At 43.1% G+C, this 19,533-nt stretch overlaps 1 protein-coding gene across 1 annotated transcript in view; it reads right to left on the minus strand.

Annotated features, from left to right (window-relative positions):
* Window positions 1-19,533, minus strand: part of arid2 (AT-rich interactive domain 2) — a 36,683-nt gene that overhangs the window by 5,326 nt on the left and 11,824 nt on the right. The window contains exons 4-15 of the mRNA XM_062443960.1: window positions 16,785-16,918; window positions 11,737-11,955; window positions 11,251-11,318; window positions 9,923-9,992; window positions 9,445-9,695; window positions 8,037-8,133; window positions 7,731-7,940; window positions 7,156-7,314; window positions 5,524-5,602; window positions 4,857-4,991; window positions 4,276-4,496; window positions 556-2,975 (exon numbers count right to left, since the gene is read on the minus strand). Of these exons, the coding sequence (XP_062299944.1) occupies window positions 556-2,975; window positions 4,276-4,496; window positions 4,857-4,991; window positions 5,524-5,602; window positions 7,156-7,314; window positions 7,731-7,940; window positions 8,037-8,133; window positions 9,445-9,695; window positions 9,923-9,992; window positions 11,251-11,318; window positions 11,737-11,955; window positions 16,785-16,918 (4,063 nt within the window). The remainder of the gene's footprint in view (window positions 1-555; window positions 2,976-4,275; window positions 4,497-4,856; window positions 4,992-5,523; window positions 5,603-7,155; window positions 7,315-7,730; window positions 7,941-8,036; window positions 8,134-9,444; window positions 9,696-9,922; window positions 9,993-11,250; window positions 11,319-11,736; window positions 11,956-16,784; window positions 16,919-19,533) is intronic.

Raw genomic sequence — 19,533 nt, forward strand, 5'->3', positions numbered from 1 at the left:
ACACACACACACACACACACACACACACACACACACACACACACACACACACACACACACACACACACACACACACACCATTGATCAGCACGTTAGGTTAAAATGTTGTTTTTGTTAAGTATATACTGTCACTGTTTCTCTGAGAGATGACGTCTTGTCCAATTGAAAAAAATTAGAGGTACATTTGGGCTGCCTTTCTATTTGTGGATTACAGCTGATGAACAACTTCATAATCATAGCAGTTCATATACAAGTTAACAAAAAATGGATTTGCCCATGTTTTGGAACATCTGACTGTAAGGACAATGTGTCTGATGAGTAACACTGAATGTAAACAAACTAAGTTTCCTTGCGATGAAAAAGCCAAAGAATTCCTTTAACTACAAACAGAGCTGGTAAACTGGAAAACACACTTACCACAGACCAAATATATGACTTACTAATGCAAATACTCTATAGTAGACACAGTTAGTGGCATACCTGACACCAAGTCACACCACTAGAGCACACTGGATAAAGTTGGCTTACTGTTAAACTAACCCTACAATCACTCACCGTTGAGCCAGCTGCCTGTATGGGCGAGCAGTTCCTCTGCTGAGTGGCATTCTCTATTGCTACTTTGGCTACTGTGCTTGGGTCTGTTCCTGCTGGCACTGCCACCATGGTGGCGCTGCTGCCGGCGTTGTTGGGGTCAGTGATGGTGATGATCCGCACTCCCACTTTGTTGGGGATCCCCGAGGGTGCTGTCGCTGAACTGCGGTCCTCGTTCTCAGCTGGCCTCTTGAGGCCTCGAGCCTCAGAGGCCACTCCATTTGCAGGAGAGGCAGCAAGACTCTGGGAGGTAACATTAACAGTGGAGGGGAGGGAAGAATTGGGGAGCAGTTGCTGTCTTAACACAGGCACAGCATGGCCTGGCCCCAAAGGTCCATTGGTTAATTCCGAGGGTGGCTTGGTGCCTACTGCCTGGGGTCCGTTGGCCAGGCGCTCAGCCTGCTGGGCTTTGGCAGTGTCCTGCTGGGGAGGAGGGCTAGGGAGAGGAGGGTTTGAGCCGTGACTCTTCTCAGAGGGGCCCACCTCCCCATTCCCCAAGTACTGTTTGGAAGCAATGTGATTTGGAATGTTTTTATTAAAGTTGCCACCACTTTCACCCCGATCAAAGTCACACACCCCGTTGACTAAAGTCTTTTTGGGGTCGGGGTTACCCTCCAGGGGGGTGTTTTGGCCAGGGGAGAGGGCCTGCTTCCCATTAGCAGGGGGACTCTCCGTAGCCGGGCCATTTAATGCCCCCTGGCTGTTCCCTGAGTGGTATGGAGGTAGATTAGACTCCATGCACTTCCGACCATTTAGCAGCTTGGCACCTGCTGCAACATCACCATTACTGGTTTTGCCATTGGAGTCTCCTTCTGCCAAAGAAGAGTTCTCCATCACCTCTATCATTCTCTCATGGACGTGCAGCCCTGTGGCGTCCTTGGCCTCCTCCTCTTTTTGACAAATAATCTTGTCTCCTCTGAGGGGAGCTGGCAGTGGTGGTGGGGGTGGAGGTGGAGCTGCTGGGGCGTGGTGGGGCACGGTTCCAGTAGAGAATGGAGGAGGGGGAACACCCGGGGCCACCGCGCCCTGGCTGACAGCAGCAACAGCAGCAGTAGAGGTGCTGAAGCCAGTGCTGGGGACCACGGTGAATGTCACTTGTGCAGCTGCCGTGGGGCCCTGGATGATGGTAGCTGCCCCTGAGCTACTAGTGGAAATGAGCTGGCCTGGCAAGAGCTGGACTGTCTGGAGGGCCGGGGCTCCTGCAGCAGGAAGCTGGCCAGGAACCAGCTGAACGTTGAGCTGCTGAGGCTGAGGAGAGGGTCCCTGGGAGCTGAAGCCTGTCTGGTAGATGACCTGTGGACTCGGGGCTATCGTGCTGTTGGGAGGGGGCACCTGTGGAGCGGGTAGGATAAGCTTTCCTCCCGGCGTAGAAGGCCCTCGCTTTGGAAGCAGTAGCTGTTTGATCAAGCTGGACTCAGTGGAGGTAGGCTGAGAGGGAGGAGGTTGGGAAATAATTTGGAGCTGTGACTGCTGTTGATGTTGCTGTTGATGCCGTTTCATGGACAGTGCGTGGCTGACAGTTTGATTAGTCTGGACCTGGGTATTGGAGTGAGAGGCAGGAGGTGGGCAGGGGTGGGAAGCAGGTCCAGGCTGCCCCGCTATCTGGATAGTCTGGGTACCGGGAATGGCAGAGGGGTTGGCAAGAACGATCTGGTGTATGGCAGGGGTGTAGGCGGGGTTCTGCTGGGGGTTGGGACTGACTATTACTACACTCTGCGCCTGCTGTTGAGGCTGCTGGTTGGGAGTGGCTGGTCCACCTGACTGGTTAGGCGCTGGTTTGGGGGCGATATTCTGAAATGTGACACGTGACCCCTGGGAATTGGGAACACCTGCGATACTAAACGCCTGACCAGCCCCCACCTGGATGGGAGGGGAGGATGCTGATACAACAGCACCACACTGAGCCTCTACCTGGTGAGCTCCAACCTGCTGCCCAGACAAGGGAGGGGTTTGAGACAGGGGTGGATGCTGGATGATTGGGGGGCACACACCTTGGACCCTGGTGGTAAGGATGTGGCCCTGTGGTACCTGCTGAAAAAGCGTGACAGGTGTCCCTGTGGGCAGCATGGGAGAGTGTTGCTGCTGTTGCTGAGCTGGAGCGGCAAGGTTCTGGGGGCTGTGGTTCTGGGTGGCTGGTACCGACGTTGGGATCTGGACCGCTGGACCAGGTCGGACCTGCTGCTGCTGTACTGCTGCCATAGGATTTGGTGGTAACTGGGGAGGCACCTGCGGGAGCACCGGGTGCCGGGAAACAGTCGGGTGGCTTGCATGGGGAGGTTCCTGTGCAGTGAAGGCCATTGATGGGCTGGCACCTCCGGTGCTGAGGTTGGGGCCTGTGGCCCGGACAAACAAGGGTCCAAGGATGGGATGCCCGGAAGGTAAGCCTGGTCACACATTCACACACAAACACACAAACATTTAGATACAAGGTTTTCTTGTTTAAAAAGAGTGTTTTCAGTCTTTTGATTGACACCAAACCACAACACTGAAATGTAAATTAGGGCTGTACCAAAATCTTCAAAGCTTTGTTTGTTCATATATTTTCTCCCTTAGCAGCAGTAGTCTGATAAGAAGAGGGGTGAGGACAGCGAAGAGAGAAAGGGAGAGGCGATAGAGGCAGTGGTGGAGAGCGAGTCACAGTGCAGGTGCCTCCTCTTCACTGCCACATTGGCTGCCTCAGTGTTGCTTGTGCTACCTGTGATTTCTCGGCCTCCCCCTGCACCGTTTGCAATATTCTCTTTCATTCACATCCTCCCCTTAATCAATCCAAAGTGGGTCACATTTTCTTTATCTAGGTTGACTTTGTCACTCCATTCTATACAAGCTATAATTAGTGTTCACATGATCCTTAATCCTGTGTACTTTAATATGCTGTGATCATTACCCAAAAACAAACGTATAGTTGCTGAATGGTTCCTGCAGTTTTAGCAATCTTTTTTAATATGCTTTTATACATGTGAGATGCTAGCAAACACAAAACTCCATTTAAACAAACGTGTGCACAGTATATTCAAATATTCAAAGAATGACCTTGTACAGTATGTTTTTTCAACCACAGACTTTCAAAATGATTTAAATTTTATGGATGCAAAAACACTAATAATGCAGCACTGCTAAATGTGTTCTGTGTTCATGACATGTGATACAGCTTAGCTGCCTCCTTTCAATTTCCCTAGTAAGCTTCTCCAAGTGACTTCTTTTCCTTTGATCATTTTCTCAATATGTTTGCCTTTGTAATTAGTTCAGCCATCTTGGTCCCAGTGGTACCAGCTCTGCTCTCTCTGTAAGACTGCCAGCATCCTTTCTTCACAATATCACTTTTTCTGAAAAGCCTTTTCTCTCCCTACATAGTTCTTCAGCTTCTGATGTTGTGTATACGATTTACTAAATAGCTCTTATGTCAATCACATAAAAACTGACCCGGGGGGGGGGGGGGGCATATTATGAGAGTCAGCATCTTAGGTGGCCAACAAAATCTGATGCATGAGACTTTGTTAACTATACAGATAGACCGTTAACTTTCTCCTGGGGTGTAATGACTAAGTTATGAAATTGTCAGGCTCATAAACTATTAGTAGTGTACTCAAATACTGCAATTCAACAAAAGATGTCCATGTGTCCATCTGATCAACAACAGTTCAGATATTCTCAGGTGTGATGATGGATTTGAATTTGTTGTTCTACCTGGAGTCGGGGCCTGAGGGTCTCCAGAGGCTTCGTGTCGGGCTGCTGGAGAAGGTGCTGCACCCAGATTCTGCTGCTGCTGCTGTTGATGAGGCTGCTGGTAGTACAGCTGGATGGGCAGGGAGATTGACCTTCGCCTTAGCCCTACCAGGAGGATCTGAGCTTGGCCGTTGGCTCTTGCCTCCTCTTGCCGCCGCATCGTGTGATTTGGAAACACAGTCCTGTGGTGGCGGGGGGGGACGACAAAATGTATCGTCACATGGGTGGTATGCACACTTCATTTTATTCAATACTTTCTAGATAAATCTTTACAAGCCACAAATGTCTCCCATGTAGTCTTTCACTAAGGAATAGAATTTCCAAACATCCATAAAACTAAAAGATGCCTTCCCACAACACGTGCTACTATATTGCTGGAGGGGTACTGTCAATGCTGAAACTCATAACAGCCACGCTTTGTTAAAGCTGCTCTACAAAAGGCAAAGATTTCGGTCTTAAGTCTAGTCAGGGCACAGACATTACTGTGAGCTCTGCGCCGTTGGAACATAAAAGCATCAGACAGGGGAGGAATGGGGACTGACCGCAGACATTTGAGGAAGCCGGTGGAGTTCAAGATGTTACTTCGTCCCATTTTGCTGCACATGCCCAGGTACTCGGAGTACATTTCTGATCGAGACATGGAGCCCTCGGGGTTCGTCTCGAAGTGTGCGTTTAGCCTGGACAGGGGACAGGGGTTAGGTTATCAAGCAAACATCGAAACGACGACTTATTTAAAAACAAGAACGAAAAGAAAAAAAAATCATGACACATTCAGGTTTCTTCACAAAATGCCAACATAAACTTTAATTCAAATTTAAGGTTGCATGTAGAAGGTGATTGTACCACCCCTCCACATACGCCGTTATCATATCCATACCCTTTATGCAGACCTAAATGGGGCTCAAGAGGTAGAGTGGATCATCCAATGAGAACATAGTCCGCATGGGCAAGATACTGAACCCGAAATTGCTCCCGAAGGCTGTGCCATTGGTGTGTGGGTGTATGTGTGAATGAGCATTGGAACTCCCGATGAGCAGGTTGGCACCTTGTGTGGCAGCCTCTATCATCAGCATATGAATGTGAGTGTGAACGGGTGAATGTGAAGCAGCCCATTTACCATTTACAACATAAGAACAGAAGATGACAATCCATACTGTATCTATACTTGTTCTTCATTTAGATAATAATGTCTAGATAAATCAATCTTACCATTGCAGTGTAAATTTCTCCCCATCTAGTTCAACAATACCAGGTGGTGGTTGAGTGGACTGAACTGCGACCCTCGTTACTGCGAAGACACAAAGGAAAAAAAAACAACCCATGTAGGTAAATGCTTCTGTGTGATTTACCGAAAGCTGACAGAGGGCACTACAAAGCTAAAGAAAAAACATTGTTGTATTGATTCAACACACTTCAAGGTTGTCACCCCTCCCCAGGCTGTCCACTAGATGTCAGCAAACTAATAACTTTGCTTTTGTGGCCCTGTTATGCACACTGACAGCCAAAAGGAACAATACTTTCCAAGGTTAGGTGGGTTTGATTCCCACCAGGGGTCACTTGTTATTTCACACACACTCGTAGGCGCTGGCAGTAATTTGGGAAACTGCTTTCACATCTGCACTTGATTTCTTTGCCACCTGCTTATAGCATGTTGTGCAGAGATAAAGGACTATCCATTAGAAAGAGAAAAAAAATCAGATATATGAATCGTTAAATAGGTGATGGTGCAAGAGAAACGTGTCCATTTGTTTGGATTTTCCCCTCGTAAAAATTCCAAGCGATGTATGCCAAGATACATAGAAAAAAAAAAAGGATGTCATAATTCAGAAGGCATTTCAGCCAAGACTTGGTTCAAAACAAACACGTTTTACTAAAGCAAGCAGTGCTCGGCTCCCAACATCGCAACTTTGAAGAGTTCAGCAACAGGTGAGTTGGTCAGTGTAAGTGAATAAGCTGTGGACTGTCTGATAATATGTTACAGCTCTGGGCTATCGTGTGCTATTAAAAAAGGTTTTTATCTCCCTGCCCTAAACACATATATACAGAGTGAAATAAAGATCTGGTTTGACTTTAACTGATTTGAATTGAGCACAAACTTTATTTGGTTACTTCTTGGGTTAATTGTGTTTCTGTAGTAGTTTTACTCGAGGTTGTTAAAAGCTCATCTGGCTCCAACACACAATTTATGGCTTTGGGATTCCTCTGTAAGCTTCTCACTTTATACTATTATTCACATACTGTGGTTATTATTATTATTCATGTGTCTTTTTAATTATTTATATAGAAATGTTTTCTGTGCAATCCTGGCTTCTTAACTTCCACGAGCAAAGTCAGATTTAAAAGACATTTGTGTAATTTCAGATAACTTGTCACAGATTTTTTTTTAAAGAAGAAAAAAAAGCTCCACATCTTGTTGATTAATCAAGTTTCTTGCTGCTTTAACATGTAATTCTTAAGTTCAGGAGAGTTTTTCAGTGCATAAACTATATGTCAGCTTTCAAGTGAACCTTAACTTGTGTTGATTGCCCACAGCTAAGTGTCAAATTACACACAGGAAAATCCATAAATATTGCTAAAATTGCTTGTCAAAATCAGCAACACTAAGCTCAGCTCTTCATCTGACCATTACATAGTCTACTCAAAGCAAAAGAAAGACTGTATTAGCCAATCATTTCACCCTCCTTGTAATTTTCCTGATTGCCTGGCAGGGGGCAGAATGTATAACTCTTGTTAAGACAGAAACATTCTGTGACAATTGACTGGCCTACAGGTGCAAATTTCACCTAAATCCCCTCTGCAGCGTGACATATTAGTGCATGAGAGACGGAGGGAGGCACTCACCAGGAGCTGGCTGCACGGCTGCAGGAACCTGCTCTACCAGCTGTGGTCGGACCTCGGCCGCCTGTTCGGCGTTGGCCTGATGCTCGATCAACCGCACTGCTGTTAGGGCGTCTGGTCCAAATGTGTGAAGGTCAACAGATACTAACCGCACCAACAGGTCTGACGGGAAAGAAAGAGAAAAGACACGAGGATCAGCACGGACGAGCTCAGTCCGAACATGCAGGAACGTAAGGGCTATTTAACAGATCAGTCTCATTCCTCTGGTGGGAACGGCATCCAAATCCAGAGAAAAGAACACGTAAATACTTCATGGGTAAAAAGCAGAGATTGATATTTGAGCCGGTTCCTCATGAGTGGAGAGTCTAGAGTGACAAAACTTGGCAGGCAGACAAAATACCAAAACTCTACTGATCCCATGTGACAGAAGATTTCAAGCCCTGGGTTCACTGATTAGGTAGAATTAATCTGAATGACTCAAAATTAGGCAAAGTAAACTTTCCCACAGTGGTTCACTTGGACCGTAGAACACATGTTGAAAGACAGTTAAAACAGATGTGATGACAGAGGATTCATACCTATGCTGTGGTCTACAGAGGCGATCTTGCTGCAGGGAATCTCTCCGAGCTGGGCCAGCAGGTACAGCACCTCCAATGAGGCCATGAGGAGCATGAGGTCAGGCAGGGTGAGAAGCATCGTTACTTCCCTGTACGAGTCCTGGTCCACATACTCGCAGATTAGCACACCATTGTCCTCCGCTTTGCTGAGGTTTCCCAGGATCTCCATGGCTGAGGGACACACATTCAGTAAGACAACTCTTTTAGTTTAAGATGCTTCATATATCACAAAGAAGATAAAGTTTGCCTGGGCTACATCTGACTCACCTCTCATTTTGAGGAACCGGTCCCTGGACATCAAGCATTTGGTGATGGTGTGAAAGATCAGATGGGTCGTCCGAAAGTCTACGGGATCCAGCTGAAGCTAGGAAAAGTCAGACAAGATTTATTTGACGATCACAGCAACCAATAAGTCAGTTTAAAAACATGTAGAAGAGTGAACACACTATTATTTATTTAGATTAAGAGGAGACACTCTGAAATATTTATTAGTTACAATAACCTGAATAATAACTGCACTAATCCAACACAAAGCACAACTTCTACTATAGTTAATAACTGAAAGTTAAATACAAAAACACTGACATTTTCCTGACTAATTTCAGGTCTTAACAAAAAGGTTATCAAGTAGTATTTATATTGTTTACATTGACAGATAACACAAAGCTTTGCAGTAAAATATCTAAAGAAGGTTTTAAGTGCTGGAAACTCAACCATTCAACTAATGACACCAAAGGCTTAACTGATTTTATCAGGGACTGTATGCATACACTCTAAAAATAGAGGGGCTGATCTCTAGATCGCATCTCATATCAATAAATCTGATCCTGAAGCACTGTGGCTTCTGAGCAACAAACATTTTCCATTTCAATGATTTAAACTGTTTTTCTATGCTGGACTTGAAGGTTTGGTCTGAGTTGACTGTATTTCTGTTACTGCCGGGCGATGTGATTATTCACCTCGGGTCGATCTAAATATGTTAAAATGATTCTAAATAACAGACTGCCTGGAAGTGTCACAACACACCATCTGGCAGCCGTAGGCCTCGTTTCTTCCGGTAACCACTACACATTTGATTTTGTTTCTATACATGCCGCCACTCAGTCTCAGACCAACTGAATACACACACGTCTGTGTTTTTAACAGGAGCTCATTACTTATTCATTAATCCGTTTGATTTTGGAAGATAATATGAGCTTAGTTGCCGGATGAACAGAATGACGTTATTGTTGTCGACATTGCACATTTCCATATTAACGCAAGCTGTTTGCTTAATTATTCGTCTGGAAAACAACAAACAAGCTCTTCAATTTATAACATACTTATGTATTTCAATGTATTCAAATCGATGAAGCCGCTAAACACCCGCCCCCCCACACACACTCTTATTAGTTCAATCCAACCTGTTCAGATCACTGCATCACACACTATTTTGGATTAGAGATGGTGGTTTAAGAGTGTGTCACAGTGACCTACATTTGGAAACCTCATCAGACAGTTCACTTTTACTAACATTACGGAACTGACCCAAATCCATAACCTCACGCTTTAAAAAAAAAAAAAAAAAAAAAAAAGGGAACCTCTTTTAACTTTTCCTCACTTTAAACCGTAAAATGTCTCCATATTAATTTCCCTTTTTGCTCTATGGACCAAAAAACGATGACGCCAGACCCACCTCGGCGGCCACGTTGCCCAACGTGTCGAGTCCGAGCTGTCGGAGTGAGATGAGGTTACAGTGGGCACAGAGCAAAAGGAAGCGCAGGCACGTTCGGTTGGCCGCCAGCAGCTTGACGTTGGCCTCCTCGAAGGAGAGGTTGCGCAGGATAACGGCAATCTGCAGCACCCGCTGGGCCTCCATATCACTGATACCAGAGTTCCGTGGCGGGTGGAAGAGGCTTTGCCAGCGCTCCTCAGACAACGTACCATCTGAAGAAGGGGAGGAAGCATTTAGAGCTGCATGCACAATGTTTCACATATATGAGCTGGTTGGTAAAAGGAGAGGTTCAAATCTCAATTAGAGGTATTACACAAGGAAAACTACAAAAGGGAGTCACGGTAAACTAAAACTGCACACTCCAGCATTTCAGGTGTCAATAAATACACTGCGGGAGCACACATGAGTGAACGCTTTTATTGCTTTGTGTGGTTTTTACCTTGTGCTGGGTTGTTCTTGTCCCAGATCAGCTCCCTGACTTCAGTGTCCTCCACCACCTCTTTCCAGAACTGCAGAGAAAACGGGGGGGAAAAAAACACAGCAGCTGTTAGTCAAGCACACTGATGCACTCTAGTAATTCAATTATAGCAAAATTAGGCAGTATTAAATTAACCGCATTAAATAACTCGCATGTCGTCACCTTATCAACTTTAAAAACCCTAATCTGAAGTTAGAATAGCATCACTGTCACACAAAACCCATAAAACTCAGGTTACTGTGATATCAGCTTACTGCCAAACTATACGCTTAATCTGGCAGTGGTGCCAAGTGAACGCGATTACGCCCATAATCATGACACTTGCACCATGTTAAAAAAAGTTGAACTGAGATTTGAATCCTCTACACGTTCTGCTACAGAATCTATAATGATGCTGCAGCCACTGCGCATATTTTCCCCCCATTTTTCAAAAGAGGATAAAATCATTTTTTGACATATTTGTGGTAACAGTGATTAAGCTTTCAGGGCTCTGGATGGGTATTTCCCATGGTGGTGGTTGACTGACACCTAAGGGCCGGCGTTGCTAGGAGACTGCCCTGGTGCACTACTAGCTGGAGTCCGTCACTGTCACTGTGTAGACTACAAACGTTGAAGATATTTTTCCCCTATTTCAACGAGTACAGATAGCACTGGTTATTATCAATTATCAGCTATTTAAGACACTTATGTTTGGAGGTCCCATCATGGGTTCCATTTAGAAAGGGGAAGCTAGTTACCCTAGCCTACTAAAGTTAACAGGGATTCCTACTAGAGAGCACTTGTGTTCATTGTAAACTCAGCCTTTAGTTCGTCCCACTCAAATGAGGGAGTCCTAGAGAAATGTAGTTAGTTTTCTAGTCACAGATGAGACTAAGGCTAACAGTATCAGCCAGTCGGTTAGTCCAACTTTACAATCTGAGCAAGAGGACCAGCCCTTTCATTGGATAACTCAGGTTGAAACCTCTCATGTTGGATCCAATCAAATTTGACGTTGGGTTGAGTAGCTAACCTCACTGTTCATATATAACTGCACTTGTGGTTCGTAGTGGCAACCAGGATTAGCTTTGTGGGGGTGCTGAAATCTGTAAGTCCCACCCATTTTTTTAGCAGTCCAATCAAATTTCATTTAAAGTCCTCTTGTAAGTGTAAACACTCGAATATACCTTCTCACTGGAAGTGCAGACTCAAAGGACTATATTTCTGGCTTCAAGCAGGGTTAGTTCTATATAAAAACGCTCAATTAAAGAGACATATTCAGCCAAACACATAACAGGTCATGTTTTCTTTACCCTGATAAAGTCCCGGCAGGTTTTCTCCTTCCAGTCCGTCCCAAATACCCCAGAGAAGCTGCCTAGCGCTGCAAAGGCACAGAGGGATGGTTAGAGGAAGCTTCAACAGTTCAGGTCAGTATTCTTTATCTCTTGTTCTTCAATTGCCCTTTAATAAATTATACAGTCTTACCTCCAGATTAATTATTTAACTCTAGGGCTACACAATTCAAATTCAAATTAAGGTTTTTTCTAAATAAAAGTATTCCTCTCAATAATTTGCATGAAAATTAAATGCACTTTTGACATCCACCAATTTCAATTACAGCAGACAAACTGAAGTTAGTGCTTTTGCTAAGAAACCAATATTCTAACACTAATTAAATATAGAGACTCAAATGTCTAAAAAAGGTGTGTTTACTTTAAGGTTTCTTTGTTGGCCAAAGTTCAAATGTGTGCAAACGAGTTGAGTGGGGAAAACAGAAAGAAAAAGTTTGGGGAACGTACAGTCATCAAAGACGCCAGCGTGGGCCAGCAGCAACGTGACCAGTTTGGGGTCCTTGTCCAGCTGCATGGCGTGCTTGCTCTCGTTTGAAAGCAGAGTGCAAACGTTAACAGCAAAGTCCACTTCGTTGGGTAGGCCCGAAAGAAGAGACAGCACCAGTTTGTTGTAGTCGCACGGCGGAGCGAAATCCGTAGACAGTCCATAGCTTTGGCGGAGATAGTCTAGAGGGGGAAAAATAAAAACACAAACAGATACGTTAGGGTAATGCTCCGAATACTTCCAACTCGCCACTCTTGGTCTTAGACTTTTTGGTAAAGTAATACTAAGAGTCATAATGGTTGATCCTCAATAAATGTCTTAATAGTTAATAGTAAAGCTTCACAATGTCATTACTACTGGAGTAGATAGTGAAGAAATAAAGCATGGTGGGGCAGATAAGCATGTCTCAATAATTACGTAATCGACTTATTGTACAATAACGTCATTATCAAGATCATGTCTATATATGGACTTGTCATATGATACATGGACATTATTATGCTATTATATTATCATTATATCAGTGGTATAAAATGATCTTCAAATGACAATAATATCATTTATCACTATTATTTCGGAGACAATATATCGTCCAACAAATATAACGACAGGTCCAAGTGCAGAATATACTTGAAGAAAATGTAGAGTTGTTTTTTTAATAGTGAATATTTTAGTTCCTCAGTTGTACCACTGCAGCCTCTGTACACCTTCAACCAGTTGAGCTCAGATTTATTTTTCCTTGTAGCTGAGTTTAAGCAAACCAAATGGGGCATTAAGCCGTTGGGTAAAAGCTGCCTTTGCTTCAAATTAGTCCGATGAGCCGTGTCTTGTCTGACCGAGGAACACGAATGTTCTCTAACTTTTAATTGTGTTTGCCTCTGACTCAACCTCCATGATGGGCTTCTTATAATTAAAAGACTTTTAATTCGAAATACTGTGTGTGTGGGAAAAAGAATCATTATGTGAATCTTATTATTCAGTGGCTTTAGATGATAGATGATTCAGTTCTGTGAAAGTGCTATCTGCTGGAGGAGGGAAAAAAAGTTTCCTCCTATTTTGCGGTTTGATTTTCTATTTTCAAATCATTTCGTGTATGTGTGTATAGGTGTCGTCTTTCCATATGCTGGATGTTTCTATTTGGTGCCGACTCTTCGTAGACTGCTGCCGCCTCTGGAAAGCAATCATAACAGAGAGAGGAGGTCCTGCTGAGTGAAATTTGATTTCCATGCTGAAAAGGGTTTGTGCAGGCAAATGTAATTCAGCAGAGTTGCTATTATACCTGTGACTGCTCCGTTCAAAAAAAAAGCTGCCTGTCACTGCCTATCCCTCCAACACCTGCGCTCTACAGCATCCCATCTGACACACAAGTAGACTTTTGGGCGGCATCTATTTTTTCAGTATACTGTATACTGTATATGATGCTATTTGTATTGCTGTGTTTAAATAATTATAACTCATAAGGTCTTACCTTGTCCTAGTATTATATAGTTAAGCAATTATTTAAAAAAAACTTTTAATATATAAATAATAATTAATAGTTATATAGTATTATATAGATAAGTAATTATAGTCTCTGAACTATATTGTATCGTTAAGTAAAAGGTGGAAGTCAGATGATCTGACGCAGCGGTTCCGGCCATTTTTCCTGCATTCTGCACCTGTGCAGACGTTGGCTGAACATTTCTATACATCGCTGTAAATATGTGTGGGAATTTCCCGCGTTATAAGTGCTAGATTTGGAGGTATCGATTAATCTATGTGCAATCCCGCAGTGATTCAGGCCCTGATGATGTGCGGGTGGTGGAAGCTAAATAAAATTATGAGGCTAATAAAGAGCTTTCGTAGTTGGAAGAAGTCATCTCTACATAAAGTTATATGCAGCAGTCAGTACTAAACCCAAAAGAAGGCATTCTGTCCTGTAATGTTATCCTCATCACTCGCAATCGCCATCTTTCTCAGCTAAGCGTCCTGTTCTGTCGGTATAGACTGACCCCTAGTGGCATATGCTGTGCACTACAATAGATCACCTCAATACAGCATTTCTGTATCACTGCAATAGAAAGAGGAGCGTCTGTATATTTGACAGTATTGAAAATAATACCTTCTGGATTTCTAAATACCGTGTCATACTTTAATACTTTAATACCGCCCAAGCCAACACACAAGCTATTATAAGCAAAGGGAATTAACAGCTGTTGTTGGCCAACAACCAAAACATGGCGAGACAAGACAGACCCACAGCTCAGTGAGAGATTTCCACGGCAACTGTCCAATAATTAACGTCATTGAGTCTGTTGAAGCAACATGGCACCATTTCAACCTTAATCTTACATCTAGGTAAGATTATTCTGGTGATTTGAGTACGAGAATTCAACCATTTTTAAAATGCATTGACAACATCTACATATTGACTCTATGAGTTGATACAGAGTTGTGTTTCTGGCCACCTGGCAAACACAAGTCTCCTTTCGCTCTGCTTTTGGTCTCCACCGACTCCCGAGGGAAACATCTGGCCCTTCAGCTGCTAAATAGTCGCTAACTGTGTGTCTGCCGGTTGGTGCTAGGCAGGTGGTGCACAGCGAGGGTTTATACAGCTGCTTGACACTGCAAGTATGGTGTGAGTGAAACAACGGTAAATTTGTGGGCTGGAAAACCAAAACAACGAGCCAAATGTCAACATGAATTCCCAAAGTAGCTGTTTTAGCCTCAGTATGACAATGCCTTTACTTCCACATGTCCACTCCTACAAGCAAAGCATAAAACTCACAATAACAAACTTTCAAAGCGAATAGAATTGCAAAGATAAATATCTGTGGCCGTGTGTCTCTTCCTGCCATGGTTGTGTTTTGAAGTCAATCAGCTCTGTTGGCGGTGGAAGAGCCTTTCGCCAAAAAAAAAAAAAAAAGGTTAGAGCCTCTAATCTAAACTGAGGTAAAGAGAAAAAACAAGTGCTTCCCCTCCCTCTTCCTCTTCATCAATAACTGCTGGCAGGACAGTCAATTGCCTCAGAGCGCTGCGAGGCTAATGGACAGCTCGCCTTCACTGTGTGCGAGCGCTGCCTGACAATACAGACAAGACGCCGGCCTTGGCTAGAGTCGGCACACAAAAAACAAAAACATTGTGTTTGAAATGTGATGTGGTTACTCAGAGGCTCTCTCTTTCATCATGAAAGGCAGCGGCATGCTTCGGCTTACAACATGATTAATCAATGCTTTCTTTCTACTTTTTTTACCTCCCTTTTTTATAATGTGTGTGTGTGCGCAACTTCCAAGAAAGGTGGAACGAGCCGGGCAGAACAATTACTGTAAATGCATGCTTCATAGCCTCGGTTCAAAACAATGGCGGCGCTTCAGCAAGGTGAAAACTGAATTAAATGAGTCACCGTGCAATAAAAGTGATAGATGTGACATACAATGCTGCGAGCTCACCCACCGGACAAGCAGCGACATAAAGCTCAAATGAGGAGGCTTAACTAAGTAAAACAATAGAGAGAGACATTTTCTTATCTCTAAACTTAAATTAAATTAAATGCCCTTTTCCCCCCACCTCTACTCTGAAAAGCGAGTTAAGCAAATGGTCCGACGAGGCGATTGGGATGTTAAACAGTTGGGGGGTTACAGTTCAAGAGCACCTACGTCATGAGATGGTGAATAAAAATCTCCATGGAAATTATACTTGAAAAACTAAGGACTTTTAAACATACTTTAAGACTAAATAAGAGGGAAACTATAAAATGTGAGCCAACAGATGAAAAAAAAGAGAAAAGACCGCTTAATTTGGAGGATGTTTGTGCTGGTTTGAAACAATAAAACGCAGATTTTTCTTCATCACACACTACATTGGATTTTCTACTAGTTTAAATTAACCGTTGCAATTGCAAGCAGGAAGCCTGTTGCAGAAATTAAAGCTAACTGGACCTTTAAATTACAGCCAGCAATCATTAAGGTTGCTGCTCTTTTTTAATTGCTACATTTCAAGGACTTTTCAAGCACTTTTCAAGGACTAAATCATTCCAAATTAAAAAGGCCAATAATTCACACTGATGTCCATAAATACCAGTCTAATCCAGCACAGTCCTATAAAGTCTTAGATGGTTTACCTTAATTAGACAGCGGAAGAAAATTTAAGGGCGAGGCACCGCTCGGGAATAAGATGAAAATCCTTTTTATTCCATCAGCGTGGAACTTCACCAGATTAATACAGACCCAAATGCAAGACTTTTTTTTTTTTGTATATTGTTTTCGTTATCATTATATTATGCAAATGAGGCAGTATCTCATTAAAATGTGCAACGTGAGAAGCGTAACGGGTTGAACGCGGTCGTCTTTGTTGTCTCAACACATCCAGTCATTATTTTCTCTTGATAGCTGGTTGTGGTTCGTGCACTTGATGATAGCTTGTGTGTCACCTTTACAAAGAGGAAAGGAGGGGGGGTAAACAATGTATGTTACCAAGACGACCAGCTACATATTTGAGTAGGAACACCTCTGGAAAAAAAATTCCATAGCAAAATTTTGAGGTGACGGTAACTCAGAGATTCTGGCTAAATCCAAACACCTTTAAGGAACTCTTTATTGCACATTACATCCAAGCACTTTCCAAACTCGTGGCAACCCTGAATCATACTTCCTTCCTCAGCATGTTTTTTTCCTCTTTTGTGTAATAAATGCAACTAACCGGACTGTCATTGAAACAAACAGCCACTGATGGTTTGAGACACATTTCCATGCATAGGTTTGACCCATGCATCTCACACACAGAGCTCTGATGTAGCGACGCTTTCCTGTAATCGCGTCTGCGTGAGGATAAATCGTTTCAGTCGAGAAAGAAGACGGAGAGACACACGGGGTGAACTTTGGACAGAAAATGAGGATGTGAGAGAGACGGAAAAAACAAGAAAGTAAAATCCCTCCATCATGATATAGAAGTGACTGAGAACAATCAAAGTGAAACCCAGCTGAGTGAGAAAAAAAAAAAAAAAGCTGCTGAATACTGAGTACAGCCTGCCTACCTGATACAATGTGTTGCTGGTAGTTATAAGAGCTGGGAATTGCACCAATTGGAAGAGAGGCTTTGGGATTCCCCGGCTGCGCTTCTTCATCATCCTCGCCGAAGTGGTGGACTTTCTCATACTTCTCCAAGTATCTGCGAAGGAGAGAAAGGAGAAAAAAAAAAGAAAGAGAGAGAGAGAGAGAAACAAACAGTCCGTGAGCCAAAACTTGCTTGCATGCTGTGAATTCGTGCTCCACTTTCTCTCCAACACTTGAGTGACTAAAAGATTTGTTTTGGGTTTTTTTTAAAGTATGTGGGGCAGGCACAGACGCCTTGAAGCCGAGGCATCTCTCTTCCTCTGTGACGCCGAGTACAAACTCTGAGCTTCTATCGACTAAACAGTGAGAATCAGGACAAACAAAGCTCCCCCATTAGAGGGGAAACTGTTGACTGTGTGACAGACTCTGCTGTCTCCTCTTAAACTCCTGCGGGTTTGTCATATTTAATAAACCGCAAAAATAAAAGTGAAGAAATATCTCGAAGCTTTAAAAAAAAACATTGTTGTATGAAGTTTGGAGGGGTTTCCATCATGTTTCTGACATTATCTTCATACATTTTGTCATGTGTTTGAGAATCCTAGAACATGACAATTGTTGGGGGTGACAAAAATCATTTTCTCTTCAAAGATTCAGCATCGGTGCGCCTCACTGTGTGTTATTCTGAATTTGTTACGTAAATACAACTTTAACTGAAGAGTATTCACGCTACAAAAACAGAAGTTACAATGTTAAAGATATAGACAGAACATACTGTTTCATATTCTCCCTCTATTTGTTTAGGATTTGAGTATTTGGACAGTAAATGCATGTTAAGGTACCCTCTGGAGCATTCTTGTACATAGAAATTAGGTTTATCAAACATTGTGTTCGTTTCCTTGAAGTCTAAAGAATGTGCTGAATGTGTTTCCTTCCTCATAAACATTTACAAGGCTCATTTTTAAAAATTATTCCAAATCCTGTATTGTTCACACTCGTGTTTAATAGCCAGTAGTTTCAGTTTGTGCATCACTACATTTGGTGGAGGATTATTGGTGGTGGAATAGCATGAAACCAAGGCTAGCACATGAATTGTATCCTTGTGTCCATGCATAATTCATACTAATAGGGAGACCCATTTTTAATACATTGCTCCATAACCTTACTAGTAGTTAAAACTTCACAGGGTGCCTTTGTAGTAGCAGCACAAAAACTACCTTAAAAACAATTTCAATGTTAAACTCCAACCTGCTTCTTCCACTTTAAAAAGCTACTGTACTAATTCTTTTGGATTTTTCTCAAACCATACAGTACACCAGCTGTTGTACTGCTCACATGTCCAATCACATCACATGTTTATAGCTCGGGTTGGAGGGAAAAACAGCCGGTCATTGATGCGAGACAGAATCCTTCAACAAGGGTCACAGCTTTTAGATTATTTAAAGAAAAAAAAAAAGAAGGTGAAATGAATCACGACTTGCTGAAACAGCAAATCCCCGCACTCTCTGCAATTAACACATGACAAGGGAAATTAATTCATCTGAGTTTACAGGACAGGACAGTCAGTGTCCCTCAATATGACAGCAGCAAACAGGTCATAAACCTTCTAATGCTCATAACTTACAGAAAACACCAGTATATTAATTAATGGGACGACAGGAGAGGAGACTTTTGTTTAAGTGAGACGGGCTTATCAGCTGAAGGGACATAAAACCAATCAAACTACACAGGCATAAACAAGTGGATCCAGAGCAGAGCGTGCAACAGGACAAAGAGCACCACCTACAGACGCCCGATTATAAACAGAAAATTGGAGGGAAAAGACCTCACAGTGTCCTCCTTACAGTCATAAACACTGAGACAGCTGGAGAATTTCAAGAACTAAAATCTCTGACTACCACTTCAACTCCAGATAAATGTGAATCCACTACAGCGTGATATGTACATGGGGGTAAAACACAATTACACAAGTCTATGGTCATTCTTTAATGTAATTTTTATGGCGACCTCATCAATAACTGCTGCTAGTTTAGAAGTTGTTTTCTGGGCTTGTGACCACAGCTTCTACCGAGCCTGTGGTGGAGCATGATCCACTTAGGAACTGAGGCTAAAAGCAAGCACCGCGTGAGATAAGCATGTCTTTGCATAACGGAGGTTGACGAGAGAGAGAGAGAGAGCCAAGATAGTCAGCGAGATCGCGGTGGAATCATACAGTCATAGGGCAGCGGTAGAGTTAAGGTTAGAGAAAAGAGGACTTGTGAGTGGAAGGTTGTCGGTCAATTTCAGGATCGGCAGGATGATTCTGGGTGGGAGGGCAACGTGGAAAAAGCACCACTTGCCCCTCCTTCATGATCACCACTTGCCCTTAAAGCAAGGCTCTTAACCCCAAGTGCTCAGTGGCTGGCAGATCAGACTGTAGTTAGACTGTAATACGAGGAAGGGGAAAAAAGTGCCAGACTTTTATCTGTGAGAGGGTCTTTAGGGGGAGGTAACAGCACAACAGAAATGGTATGCATTATCTGAAAGCTGGGAACCTGAGATAAATTTGAGATGTTTTTCTAGTCATAAATCTGTAACAAACATTGTATTTTGTTAGGTGCCTCTTCAAATTTTGAAAGTTTAGCATATATAAAAGGTTTAGAACCTTATAAAGGAGGTAGCAATGTTAGCAATGTTTGGGTTAATACCTTTTATTAAGTGCAAAATTGAACTATTTTTGAGGAATGTGATATC

Source organism: Scomber scombrus, chromosome 22, assembly GCF_963691925.1.
Source record: "Scomber scombrus chromosome 22, fScoSco1.1, whole genome shotgun sequence".
In the NCBI taxonomy this organism is placed as follows: Eukaryota; Metazoa; Chordata; class Actinopteri; order Scombriformes; family Scombridae; genus Scomber; species Scomber scombrus.